Raw genomic sequence first — 14,687 nt, 5'->3', positions numbered from 1 at the left:
TGCCTTCTCTCCAGAACAAAAGTGAAAATCTGACTTGAGGTGTTCAAAACCATAAGTGGCTTGAACAGATATGGTGAAACTGTTTCCATGTGTAAAAGAAGCAAGAATGAGAGGGCATAAATTTCAACTTCAATTGTGTAAACGAAGCAAGGATGATGTGTGAAAAGCACTTGTGGCAAATTGTTAGGGTCTGGAATGCCTTTTCTGGAAGTGTGGTGGACGCAGGTTCAATTGAGACATTCAAAAAGCATTTGATTGTATTTAGATAGAAATGGTGTGCTACGATATGAGGAAAAGGAAGAGATTGGCATGTGATAATAGGGCCAGCAACGACAGTGGGCTGAAATGCCTTATTCACTGATGATTCTATGATTATAAATACTTAACACTGCAGCTCTTGAGGATATTAAACACTTAAGGCTTAGTTTATAATGGCTGCAGTCAAACAACTAATTGCGATGATGTGGGAAAAGAAAAAGCACTAAGCTGCCAGTTATTTTTGAAGGCTGGCTGATCCTGGGTTAACACAGCTGGTCAGGCAGCATCTGAGGAACAGGAGAGTTGATGTTTTGAGCATAAACAATTCATCAGGAAAAGAGATTATGCTTGAAACGTCAACTCTCTTGCTCCTCGGTTGCTGCCTGATCAACTGTGCTTTTCCAGCACCACACTCTCTTTTGACTCTGACCTCCAGTATCTGCAGTCCTCACTTTCTCCTTATCCTGGGTTTGTTAAGCTGGTTGTGTAGAGAGTTCTGATTAAGGACCATTGATCCAAAATATTGGTGCTTCTCTCTCCGTAGGTGTTGCCTGATCTGTTGAATGTTTTAAACTCTTATGTTGAGAATTATTTCCTTTTACTAGAATTGTTTTATGAAATAGACTTGAAAACACAGATGATTTTGGGATAGTGTAGGGGGATGAGCTGAGAATAGTTCACAGGTCGACGCAACATCGAGGGCCTGTTCTGCCCTGTATCGTTCTATGTTCTAAACTGAAAGGGTTGAATTGTTGTGTTGCCAATATCGCACTTTTCTGCATTTTCAGGTTTCACGGATGAGAGATCAACCTTATGGACTCGCTGTAGTATGCTCACTTTTTGGGCTGCTTGGATTTTCCATTTATCCAGTGGGCATGGAGCTTGGTGTAGAATGTTCTTACCCTGTGGGTGAAGCAACCTCTGCTGGATTAATCTTCGTTTCTGGGTAATGGATCATTATTGCTTTTGGTTTTCATCCAGTTTTTCTCCTTTCCCCCCCCCCCAGTGATTTCTTTCTCCTTGTCGCAGAATCAGAAATGTACTCAACGATGGCCCACAGTTGCCTGTACTTTTTTTTTATCAATGGATGTCAGTAAAGTACTTTCAAAATATATTTTTTAAAATTTAGAAGGATGGGATGGCTTTCTCTTTGAAGCATACACCATCCTTACAGGAGCCAACAAGGTAGTATCTAGATATTTCTGTTCACATTGTGAAAGAATATTGAACCCAGAACCTTTTGATTTGGGCAAGAGTACTATTTACTGAGCCATGGTTGATGCACAAGGGAGTATATGTTTGCACTTTTAGTAACTAATCTCTCCTATTTTTAACTGCAGACAGCTCCAGGGATCTTTATTTATATATTTCCTGCCAGCACTGGCCCAGCCAGTTACTAGTGACGGTTCTGCCTGTCAAGTTGGAGTAGGTGCAGCACTCGATTGGACAGGTTAGTGTGGATTCTAAGATTACTGTACCTTGTGATAATTTCATCTTTTGATAGATTTCTGTCGCAAACCCTTTCCATAATACTAGTCCGCAGGGCCGCTTCATACTGAATGAAGATATGCTGGTGTTGGAAGGGGTCTAGAGGAGGTTTACAAGAATAATCTGGAGATGAAGGGCTTGTCATATGAGGAGCGGTTGAGGATTCTGGGTCTGCACTCAGTGAAATTAAGAAGGATGAGGGATGTTTCATTGAAGCTTACAGAATACTGAGAGGTCTGGATAAAGTGGATGTGGAGAAGATGTTTCCACTAATAGGAGAGGACACAGTGTCTGAGTGAAGAGATGACCCTTGGAAATGAAGGATGGGGAATTTCTTCAACCAGTGGTTAGTAAATCTGTGGAATGCTTTGCTGCAGAGGGCTGTGAAGGGCAAGTCGTTGTGTGTTTAAGACCAAAAAAGGTTCTTGATTGGAAAGGGTTATGGGCGAAGGCAGGAGAATGGGGTTGAGAAATACATCGGCCATGATCAAAGGTCAAAGCAGACTTGATGGGCGAAAAGGTCTAATTGTGCTCCTATATGTTATGGTCTAAGAAGACTTTGGCAGAAGAGACACTTGAGTAACGAGGAGTAGTTAATTACGTATACAATTATTTTGCTATTAAGTCTGGTTAACTGTATTAATGCTAGAAAAATGGATTGATACCCCCTAAGAGATAGTTACTGTTACACTGCTGTAGACTAGAAATCGCGAACAGCTGACCTGGTTCCTCCCAGATACAGTCAGTAGGTGGAGCTATTCCTTAGCTTTCAAGTTAACTTTCCGGCCAACTGCCTAAATGACATGGTTTTCTGCCTCTTCGGTTTCTCAGCAAAATTATTTTTGCATTTTGACATATTAAAGAATCAAGGTGCTTTTTATTTTTGTTTGCACTCAGCTGGAATTCACTAGCTCTTAAGTAGATTAATTATATGTAATTAATAAGTAAATGTTAATTGTATAGTCATAGTCAGAGAGATATGCAGCATGGAAACAGACCCTTCGGTCCAACCTGTCCATGCTAAACAGATATCCCAACCCAATCTAGTCCCATTTGCCAGCACTTGGCTCACATCCCTCCAAACCCTTTCTATTCACATACCCATCCAGATACCTTTTAAATGCTGTAATTGTACCAGCCTCCTCCACTTCCTCTGGCAGCTCATTCCATACACACACACCACCCTCTGCATGAAAAAGTTGCCCCTTAGGTCCTTTTTATATCATTCTCCCCCTCACCCTAAGCTTATGCCCTCTAGTTCTGGACTCCCCCACCCCAGGGAAGAGAATTTGTCTATTTATCCTATCCATGACCTTCATGATTTTATAAACCTCTATAAGGTCACCCCTCAGCCTCTGCTCCAGGGAAAACAGCCCCAGCCTATTCAGCCTCTCCCTATAGCTCAAACCCTCCAACCCTGTAAATCTTTTCTGAACCCTTTCAAGTTTCACAACATCCTTCCAATAGGAAGGAGACCAGAATTGCATGCAATATTCCAACAGTGGCCTAACCCATGTCTGATAGTGAGAAAGGCCAGTGAAGTAGAAACTCTATGGATAGAGTTTAGAAACACCATGGAGCAAGAAACAATAATGTGGGTTGTATATAGACCCTCAAACTGTAATGGTAATGTTAGAGAAGGCTCGAAACAGGAAATTAGAAATGCAAGCAATAAGACTACAGCTGTATTTATGGGTGACTTTAACTTGCATTTAGATTGGGAAAATCAAATGACTCACCCTATTGTCATGGACAAATTCCTGGAGAGTGTGCTAGATGATTTTCTGAATCGTTATGTTGAGGAACCAACGGAAGGGCAGACCATCTTAGTCTGGGTAGTGTGTATTAAGAAATTGATAATTGGCAAGCCAGCTGTGCAGGCCCCCTTGTGATGAGAGACTATTAAGATGGCGTTGCATAGTTGATTCTGAGACAAGATTCTGAATCTAAACTGCAATGGTATGAGGCATGAGCTAACTATGATAAACTGAGGACAATGATCATATGGGATGACTGTAGATGGGCAACAACAAATATTTAAAGAGTGTATGGAGGAATTGCAACAATTGCTCATTCCTGGGAGAAAGTGAGGACTGCAGATGCTGGAGATCAAAGTCAAGAGTGTGGTGCTGGAAAAGCACAGTAGGTCAGACGAGCAGGAGAATATAGTTTTAAGCAAAAGGGTTTGTCATATGTTGTGGTTCTGTTCGCCGTGCTGGGAATTTGTGTTGCAGACGTTTTGTCCCCTGTCCAGGTGACATCCTCGGTGCTTGGGAACCTCCTGTGAAGCGCTTCTGTGATCTTTCCTCCGGCATTTATAGTGGTTTGTCTCTGCCACTTCCGGTTGTCAGTTCCAGCTGTCCGCTGCAGTGGCCGGTATATTGGGTCCAGGTCGATGTGCTTATTGATTGAATCTGTGGATGAGTGCCATGCCTCTAGGAATTCCCTGGCTGTTCTCTGTTTGGCTTGTCCTATAATAGTAGTGTTGTCCCAGTCGAACTCATGTTGCTTGTCATCTGCGTGTGTGGCTACTAAGGATAGCTGGTCGTGTCGTTTCATGGCTAGTTGGTGTTCATGGATGCGGATCGTTAGCTGTCTTCCTGTTTGTCCTATGTAGTGTTTTGTGCAGTCCTTGCATGGGATTTTGTATGATCTCATTCGATGTAATGGCACTGTTCACCTCTATTGACATAACCCTAGCCACAGAAACAATAGCCAACCTGCTGGACATACAGAACAGACAACAGGAAGGGGAACCTATCAACAAAGACTGCATACTCAAACTACTGGACCTGTGCCTCACAACACACTTCACATTCAACAACCAAATATATGAACAAATCAACAGCACACCCATGGGCTCACCCATCTCTGGACTCATAGCCGAAGCGGTAATGCAAAGGTTAGAACAAACAGTCTTACCGCAAATTCAACCCAAACTCTGGGTCAGATACGTGGATGATACCTTTGTAATCATTAAAAACACAGAAATAGAGAACACACACTGGATCATCATCGCCACACTCTCAGGAATCTGATTCACTAGAGAGGAAGAAAAGGACAACCAACTCCCATTCCTAGACGTGACGGTACAGAGAACACCGAACGGAGAATTCACCACAAAGGTATACAGGAAAGCCACACACAGACCAAGTCCTAAACTACGAAAGCAACCACCCCAACACACACAAAAGAAGTTGCATCAAGACACTGTTCAAAAGGGCCACAACACACTGCAGCACACCAGAACTGCAAAAAGAGGAAGAGCAACAATGTATTCGCCAAAAACGGATACCCCCGCAATTTCATCAACAGATGCCTAAGGGAAAAACAACGGAATGAGGACATGCCACAACCCAAAGGACTAGCCACACTACCAAACATCAAAAACATTTCTGAACTGACAACCAGACTACTGCGACCACTGCGACTCATAACCGCACACAAACCAACAGCCACTCTCAGACAACAACTCACCAGGACGAAGGACCCGATACCCAGCATGAGCAAAACCAATGTAGTATACAAAATCACATGCAAGGTCTGCACAAAACACTACATAGGACAAACAGGAAGACAGCTAACGATCCGTATCCATGAACACCAACTAGCCATGAAACGACATGACCAGCTATCCTTAGTAGCCACATACTCAGATGACAAGCAACATGAATTCGACTGGGACAACACTACTATTATAGGACAAGCCAAACAGAGAACAGCCAGGGAATTCCTAGAGGCATGGCACTCATCCACAGATTCAATCGATAAGCACATCGACCTGGACCCAATATACCGGCCTCTGCAGCGGACAGCTGGAACTGGCAACCAGAAGCGGCAGGTACAAATCACTATAAATGCCGGAGGAAACATCACAAAAGTGCTTCAAAGGAGGCTCCCAAGCACTGAGGATGTCACCTAGACAGGCGACGAAACGTCTGCAACACAAATTCCCAGCTCGGCGAACAGAACCACAACGAACACCCGAGCTACAAATCTCCCAAGGTTTGTCTTATGAGGAGCGGTTGAGGACTATGGGTCTGCACTCAGTGAAATTTAGAAGGACGAGGGATGTTTCATTGAAGCTTACAGAATACTGAGAGGCCTGGATAAAGTGGATGTGGAGAAGATGTTTCCACTAATGTATGGGGAGGTGTCAGAGTAATGAGATGACCCTTAGAAATGAGGGATGGAGGAATTTCTTTAGCCAGTGGTTAGTAAATCTGTGGAACGCTTTGCTGTAGAGGGCTGTGGAGGGCAAGTCATTGTGTGTTTGAGGTGCTTGATTGGAAAGGGGATCAAGGGTTATGGGAGAAGACAGGAGAATGGGATTGAGCAATATCTTGGCCATGATCAAAGGTCAGAGCAGACTTGATGGGCTAAATGGCCTAATTGTGCTCCTATATGTTATGGTCTAATAAGCCTGTGGCAGAAGAGCCACAGGAATGATGAAGGGTTTATGCCCAAAACATTGATTCTCCTACTCCTGGATGCTGCCTCTCCTGTGCTTTTCCACTGCAACACTCAAATTGTTCATTCCTGTCTGGTACAAGAATAAAATGGGAAAGCTGGACCAACCGACTAACCAGAAAGGTTAACAATAGTTTTAGATCCAAGGGAGTAAATTAGATTTCATCAAAGGAAAAGATTTAAGAGGTGGAGGTTGAACATGATGCAGGGAACATACAAACTGTAAAAGCTTCTGTAAGTATGTGAAGAGATAAAGATTAATGAAGACAAATGTAGGTCCATTCCATTCATAAATAGGGGAAGTTATAATGGGGAACAAAGATGACAGATCAATTAAATACATACATTTTTGGTTCTGTTTTCACCACAGAGGGCACACATAACATCTCAAACATTTTGGGGAACACTGTCTAATGAGATAGAGGAACCAATAGAAATAGTGTTGGGAGTAAAGGTCAATAATTCCCCAGTTCCTGACAGACTGCATCCCAGAAGTGACCCTTGAAAAGTAGCTGCATTGATGGTCAGCTTTCACATTTCTTTAGACTTGAGAACTGTGAATTGGAGGGTAGCTATTGTAACTCCACTATTTTTTAAAAAATGAAAGCAGAGAATATTTATAGACTGCTTAGCCCGACAATGATAGTGGGGGAAAAAGCTGCAGTCTGTTCTAAAGGATTCAATAGCAGACCACTTGGAAAACTGTGACAGGATCAGACAGAGTTTAGATTAGATTCCCACAGTATGGAAACAAGCCCTTTGGCCCAACAAGTCAGAAGAGTAACCCACCTAGCCCCATTGCCCTACCCTATATTTACCCCTGACTAATGTACCTAACACTGTGGGCAATTTAGCACAGCCAATTCACCTGACCTGCACATCTTTGGATTGAGAGGGGAAACCGGAGCACCCAGAGAAAACCCACGCAGACATGGGGAGAACGTGCAAACTCCACACAGACTGTCACCCAAGACGGGAATCAAACCTGGGTCCCTGGTGCTGTGCTAATCACTGAGCCACCGTGCCGCCCCATTTATGATACAAAGTCATGCTTGACAAATTTACTGGAGTTTATTTTTGAGGATGTAATTAGTAGAATTAATAAGAGGAAATTAGGGAATATGGTTTATTTAGACTTTCAGAAGGCTTTTGATAAGGTCCCACAAGTAATCAGCAAGAACAATTAAAGAACATGGGATTGGGCTAGTGTATCTTGGGGTGCTTGTGCAGAGATTCATAAAGGTGGCAATGTAGTTAAGAAACCATATGGGAGTCCTACCTTTCGCTGCTGTGACAGATTATAAGAATGGGGAGATCACTTGGAAGCTGTGCAGACCTGTGGTTAGGTAATAGAGTACTGTGTGCAGTTATGGTTATCACACTATAAGAAGGATGTTGCCTGGGGTGCTGCATTTCTGCTGTAAGCAAGGCTGTATAAGTTCAGGTTGTTTATTTACAGCAGAGAAAGCTGAAAGGGGATCTAAGAGGTGCATAAGATTGAGTGATATGAAGAGAGACTGGATCAGTTAGGATTATATTCACTCAAGTTTAGAAGAATGAGGGAGGATCCAATAAAAACTCAGAATTCTAACAGGGCTAGATGGGATAAATGCAGGATGACTGGGGAGTCCAAAACCTCAGTCACAGACTGAGGATATCGTGTAAAGTCATTTAGGAGTGAATGGAAAAATCTCTCCAGAGAGTGGTGAGCGTGTGGAATTCTGACAGTGGTTATGGATAAAATATTGAATAGTTTTTGAGGAGGTGTTAGATGTAGCTCTTCAAGCTAAAGAAATGAAAGGATATGCAGGAACAAGTTGCTGAATTAGATCATCAGTCATGACCATATGGAATGTTGGAGCAGGCACAAAGAACCAACTGGCCTCCTACTCCAATTTTCTACGTTTCTAATTTCCGTGGGAGAATGAGAATTGGCTCCTTATGTAGTGTGAAAGGACCAGCACAATTAACTGTGTATTAGATTGATGACACGACTCAATTTAAGGAAGAATGTAAATGTATTGTAAACCTTCTGCAGACTGCTTCCAACTTCTGCCCGGATCATCTTCCCTTGACCTTGTAAGTAGCAGAGGTTGTGGTTTTGAGGGGACTTTCAAAGAAGCCTGCTGAGTGGCTTCAGTGGATCCTCTCAATTGTTCACATAACTGCCGATACTTCTGGGATGCAGAGAGTGAATGTTCTAAGTGGAGAGAATGGTGTCAAACATCTTTGAGTGTTATTGGGACTGTACTCATTCAGGAAATGGACAATATTCCATCACACTCCAGACTTGTGTCTTGAAGTTTGTGTGCAGGCTTTGGAGTAATAGCAGGTGAGTTATTTGCCGCATAGTTCCCTGTTTTTGGATTGTTAATGTTGCTATTACATGACTGGTCCAGTTCAGTTTCTGGTCAGTGGTGAATCTCAGGGTGTGGGGATTTGGTGACTAAGTGCTATTGATCATCATGGGGAAAATAGTTGGATTCTCACTTGCATTGGTAATTTTCCAGTACTTTTGTAGCATCAGTATTATTAGCCACTTATCAGCCTCAACTTGAACATTGTCCAGACCTTGTACACAGGCATAGACTGCTTCACTGTGTTTGTAATACTTATTGATTGAAGAAATAATCATGCATTCATATGTTTTTTTATTTAATAGTTCCTACATTGGTGTTGGCTGCTATCTGTAGCTTGGAAGCTTGCTGCTTTGCACTCTTGTTCCATACAGAGTACAGGCGAGTCAGTGCTGAAGACGATGAGGATTCCTCTGCTCTTCTTGATGGAGCTGTGTCTGAATGATTGCACACTTGCAGGGACCATGTCTGTTTCCAGGAATCTGAAAGACCATTTTATTTTTTAAAATATTTGAAATGTTTTATATTACATATCTATCTGTCTTCCTGTTTTAAAAGTGGACACTGAAGCACACTTTTTAATTCCCAATCAGCCTGTGCTTGCCAGGTATTTTTTATCGTGTATTTGTTTTCTAATTTACTTTCTTTACATATTTTTGAATATGTAAAGTGTTAAAAATGCAAATGTATTATAAGTAGGAAAGTTAGATTTTACAAATTATTTAAAAGTACATTTTCATGACTGTAAAGGAGATGAATAATTGAGCACTCAACTTCCAATCTGATCAATGCCCCGAACTTTTGATGAAAATTGACCATCCAGTAGTGTGTTCTAGAATCTGAGAGATTAGTACATCTCGTACAAGTGCCTGTTGTTTGCCTCGGTGCATTATGCTGTTCAATAAGAGATCACTTTTCAACTTCAGACAAAGCAAATGAAGGAAAAATGACTAGTTTAAAAAGTGAGCAGAGGGATCAAACACGCTTGAACGAAGATTAACGAGTGGGGAATAAACATGGGAATAGGTGACTAATGAGCAAATGCCAAGAGACACAAAATCCCTACAGTGTGAAAACAGGCCATTTGGCCCAACAAGTCCACACTGACCCTCCAAAGGGTATCCCACCTTAACCTATTCCCTATTACTCTACATTTTCCCTGACTAATGCACCTCGCCTACACATCCCTGAACAGTACGGGCAATTTAGCACGGCCAGTTCACCTTACCTGCACATCTTTGGACTGTGGGAGGAAACCAGAGCCCCCGGAGGAAACCCACACAGATACGGGGAGAATGTGCGCACTCCACACACTGTCATCTGAGGCTGGAATCGAACTCAGATCCCTGGCACTGTGAGGCAGCAGTACTAACCACTGAGCCACCATGCTGCTTATTTGACATCTCAGTGCTGTTCAGTCAACCTGCCAGAGAGTTCTGCAACTGTAGGCTGTCTGCAAAAATCCATAAATCTCCAGTGAAATGGGAATTGTGTTCTAGATTCCTACTCCGCTTGGTGTTATTTAGGGTCCTTTTTCTTTTCAATATTTGTTTGGCTCTAAAACATGGGCAACTTAAAGGCTTTGTGAAAAGAAACTCCGTTTTTGTCTTCATTGTATGTGATGCATTATGAACACATCTTGGCAGAGCAATATCACAAACTGAGCAATCCTCTTCCAACACAGAGATCCATGCAATGAAAGCCAAAAGCAGTTTCAGTGGATAAAGCTGGAAGACAGTTGCCAACCTGAACTTTCTATACAGTGAAGCAACTGAAGCCAGGTGATCAATAGGTTGCTTAAAGCTCCATTTTATAGTTAGTTTTGTGTGGCATGATGACCCTCAAACATTGGTTTTTGGAGTCAGGAACTGAAAGCAGAGGAACACCTCCTGTTGGTTGTCTTGCACCATGACAACAACAACTGGTTACAGCAGCTTGGGAACAGGTGCTATCCACCACAACAACAACTTGTAACAATATGTCCTGTATGGTGCCTGTGCCAGAACTTGATTCTCATGTGTTGGGTTTTAGTCATCAGCAATAACACACAAAATGAAACCTTTATTCTAAACCCCATTGGTTGCTGCATCTCTAGATGGAAGAGTATCACAAGAGCATGTAAAGCACACTTAAATTCTATTGTGCTAACTTTGCCCCGAAGTCTGCTAAACATTTTAGAGGATGAGAAAAAGCAGACATATTAGGAGTTCCATGAGTGAGAAATGCAGCAGAGCCTTCTGAATATAGAGCAAGCCTTGGTTCATCGAACAAGAATATCATATGCAAGACCCATTGAATACTATAACTGAAGAGTTAAAAGATTAGGCCATGTCACCAGAAAGGAGCCAGCACAAGCTTTGAACTTAATCTTTCATTTTGAAGGCACTTACAAAGTATCTTGTATATTTGTAATTCGTTAAATGTGTTATTCGAGCTTTCGCTTCTGCATCAAAACACCTTCCAGTGAATGCAGCTATCAGTTTGACTCAGCTATTAACATTTACTTATCGGAGTCAAAAGCTTGTTGGTTGAAACTCTAGTTTCTGATTTAAACACAAAATCATGTTTGAAAATTAAGAGAATGTTTGCGGATTGTTGAGGTGAAGTATTAAATTAGATCCTATCAGTTTTCCAAACATTGCTTCCTGAATTAGCACCCAAACATACATTTACTTTGTTCCTGTTTGAGGGATTTTGCACTTTACAGATTAGCTGCTAAACAATAAAGGAGCAGGTACTTCACAGCAGTTTATTGTTAATGTGTGATAAAGTGCAATAAATTGCAATGTGCGTGAAAGATTTTTATAGGGCTGTGGAGAAGCTTGTAGCCTTTAATTGTGCCTGTTTTCCAATTAAATGGCTTTTGGATGATGGTCAAAGGGATAAGTTGCAGTTTTCTACAAGTTACTGATGAAATTTATTTGGCTCCCTCATCCTGTATTTGGTACAGGTCAGAAATAATAAAGGCTGAAACTTGCTATTAATTGGCCTGATTACGTTTGACCCTTCTGGGTTGTTGTCATGATCCTTTTCAATTTATCTCAATCAGGTTAATTTCCCATTTTCCCATGTCTTGCCTTTGCTCATATTCATTTGCTTTCTACAGCACTGTGGATGATTTTCCTAAATGAGATGTCAATTACAGTACTTGTGCAAAATTCAAATTATTGTCAAATTTTCTATCTGGAAGCATTTTGTTTTTATACTTTGAGCAGTGACAATTAATGAAGTTTAAAATCTATTGGACTGAGTCAGAATTGCTGATCCTGGCCCCTGTATTGTCTTTATTTTGAAGAAGAAAAAATTTACTATAATTTGGAAGTGCAGTTTAGCAAGTAATTATTTTTATTCTTCTGAAAGTGAGGTATTTAAGTATTCTTATTTCTTGGTGAACCACTGTTTGTCTTTTGCAAAAAACAGAAGTAATTAGGTTTGTTTTGTCTTGTAACTTTTATTTGGTTTTAGGAGCAATCATCTCATTTGCAGACCTGCTGCTTGTGGGATACAAAATGGCTTATTTCCAAGTGCCTTCGAGTTTCACAAGAGAACTTCACTAAATATTGGTCAACTCAGTTGAACCCATAATACATGTTATTTAGTATTTTGAGGCGGTTCTTCAGCCTCCAGTTTTGGAAGTTGAATAGACTTCTCAAGCTGCTGGCAGTGACAGACTTGGCATGAAGTTGTTTTCTTTGTATATTATAGCTGAATATGACTTGAGGAAATGACAAAGCACCCAAGGAGATGATTTGGCCCATCATGTCTGTTCCAATACTTTCAAAAATTATCTGGTTAGATCCACTACACATTTCTTCTTATCAAAAGCATATCAGATCCCTTTCAAAACCCTCTTGAAATGCCAGTATTTTGGATATATGCTGTGTGATAATCTGAGCTTTCTCATCAATTATTGTGAACCTAATGGTCCTGGATTCTGAAGCATTTTCAAAATTTCCAAATTTCAGAATTTTAGTGATTTGTAGTAGTTCCTTCGGATTTGGTATCACATTAATTTCTTTAATTTTATTGCAGCTTCACTGTGTACAGAAATGTAATAGGTCTGAGTATCCCTTCAAATACTTCTATTCCCAAAGCATACATAATATGAGAGAGGGAGAATTGTTCTTTCCTTCAGATCTCCAGTAATAGTTTAGACTTGAAATCTGAAGAAATCTTGGTTGGGGTACCAATCCCCCCTCAGGATTGATCAGACTTCAGTCTGCTTTCCAGGTTGGTTTCCTGATTTTGCTTGCATCTGAAAAGGTAATGATTTATTTTCCTGACCTCTCACTGTGACTGACTTGTCACAAACGAATTTACTTGTTTTTATTATTTTTACCCATTTTCTTCCTTCCCTAGCCAAAGGTGTCAGTCGTTTGCTGAAGATCCACAGGGGTTTGTCCTCCAACATTTCTCCTGGGTAACCATTAATTAGATGTAACTTGGACAGGAGTCTGTGATGAGATACTGTACTTGAGCTTGAGCCTGGTATTGTCCGATTTCCAGCCTTGTATCGTTGCAGCCAGATGCACCGAATAGCAGCCTGAAGGAGCACTGACTGACCTGCTGACTCAGCTGAAATCAGCTAACACATCACTAAGCAGAGACCAAACTTTCCAATCTCATTAAATGAGATTGGGGTCAGTGTTTTTTTATTTGTATTTTATTGATTGTTTTATTTATTTATTTAAAAGAGATAGACCATGTTCAAAATGCGTATCAGATAATGGCTCCAGATGAGTCTATGCCAAAGTGGTTATCTTCCAATTTGGATTAGGGGCTGCATAATGGTAGCAGCTGGCATTGAGGCAGTGGTAGGGAGATTCACTGCCTTTAGTGGAAATTCTGGCTGAATTTGGTAAAATTGCTTCCAAATATCACTTGACAACTGATCCAAATGCAAGGGAAACCAACCACAAAATTTTAACTGGCTATAAATTAAAGAGTAAAACATTAACAAATTTGCATCTATGTAATTTTGTCTTGGATTAAAGATTGTTGATCACTTGCTGATATTCCATTATCATTCTGTAATATCATTAAACTTTTTTCAAATGAAAACTCGTTTTTCATCGTGTTTTTAAATCCATTTTGGAAAGTCAGCTTTTTTTTAAAAACAGAATGTAGTTAGTGTATAGAATGAACTGCCAGAGGAAATAATGAAAGCAGTTACAGCTGGTACATTTTTAAAGGCATTTGCATAAGTACTTGAGTAGGAAAGATTTGGGCCACATTTAGTTTGGGAACATGGAGATGTGGACTAGTAGGACAAAGGTTCTGTTTCCATGCTACTGTCTCTATGATTTGGATAAGAATAGAGGAAACATGTTTAGTAAGTTTGCAGATGCCACCAAAATTGGTACTGTAGTGGACAGTGAAGATGGTTATCTAAAAGTATAAGGGGATCTTGATCAACTAGGCCAATGCATTGAGGAATGGCAGAGGGAGTTTAATGTAAATAAATGAGAGTTGTTGCATTTTGGTAAGACAAACCAAGGCAGGACTTATACAGTTACTGACAGTACCTGGAGAGTGTTGTCAGACAGGCCTTAGGGGTGGCATGGTGAAGGCCTTCATCAGTCAGAGCATTGAGCACAGGAGTCGGGACATTTGAAATAGTGCATACAATTCTGGTCACCCTGTTATAGGAAGAGTTATTAAACTGGAAAAGGTTAAGAATGATTTACAAGAATGTTATTGAGACTGGAGAGGTTAAGTAGAGGCTGAAATTCCCTGGAATGTAGGAGGTTGAGGGGTGACCTTGTTGAGGTTTATAAAATTATGAGGGGCATAGATAAAGTGAATAGCCAAGGCCTTTTCCTCAGGATAGGGGAGTCCAAATCTCGAGGGCATAGGTTTAAGGTGAGACAAGGACGATTTATAAAAAGACCCGAGGGGCAACATTTTCAAAAGGATGGTGCGTATGTGGAATGAGCTGCCAGAGGAAACGGAGAGTACAATTATTGGATTTAAAATAAGTTGGACAGGTACATTGATAGGCGAGGGATATGGGCCAAAAACAGACAAATGAGACTAGTTCAGTTTAGGAAACTGGGTCAGCATGGATGAGTCAGGCTGAAGGGTCTGTTTAAGTGCTGTTATGACTCTTACATA

General features: G+C 41.0%; 1 protein-coding gene across 2 annotated transcripts in view; it reads left to right on the top strand.

Moving 5' to 3' along the window:
* The window catches only part of LOC140485525 (solute carrier family 49 member A3-like), a 97,907-nt gene extending 84,296 nt beyond the window's left edge, over nucleotides 1–13,611 (top strand). For both annotated transcript variants that reach the window (XM_072583704.1, XM_072583705.1), the window contains exons 8-10: nucleotides 1,047–1,204; nucleotides 1,599–1,708; nucleotides 8,879–13,611. In XM_072583704.1, coding sequence (XP_072439805.1) covers nucleotides 1,047–1,204; nucleotides 1,599–1,708; nucleotides 8,879–9,018 — 408 coding nt within the window. In that variant the 3' untranslated portion in view covers nucleotides 9,019–13,611. The remainder of the gene's footprint in view (nucleotides 1–1,046; nucleotides 1,205–1,598; nucleotides 1,709–8,878) is intronic.
* The last annotated feature ends 1,076 nt before the right edge of the window (nucleotides 13,612–14,687 follow it).

Source organism: Chiloscyllium punctatum, chromosome 14 (assembly GCF_047496795.1).
Source record: "Chiloscyllium punctatum isolate Juve2018m chromosome 14, sChiPun1.3, whole genome shotgun sequence".
Taxonomy (NCBI): Eukaryota; Metazoa; Chordata; class Chondrichthyes; order Orectolobiformes; family Hemiscylliidae; genus Chiloscyllium; species Chiloscyllium punctatum.
This window is presented reverse-complemented; position numbering and strand designations above follow the sequence as displayed.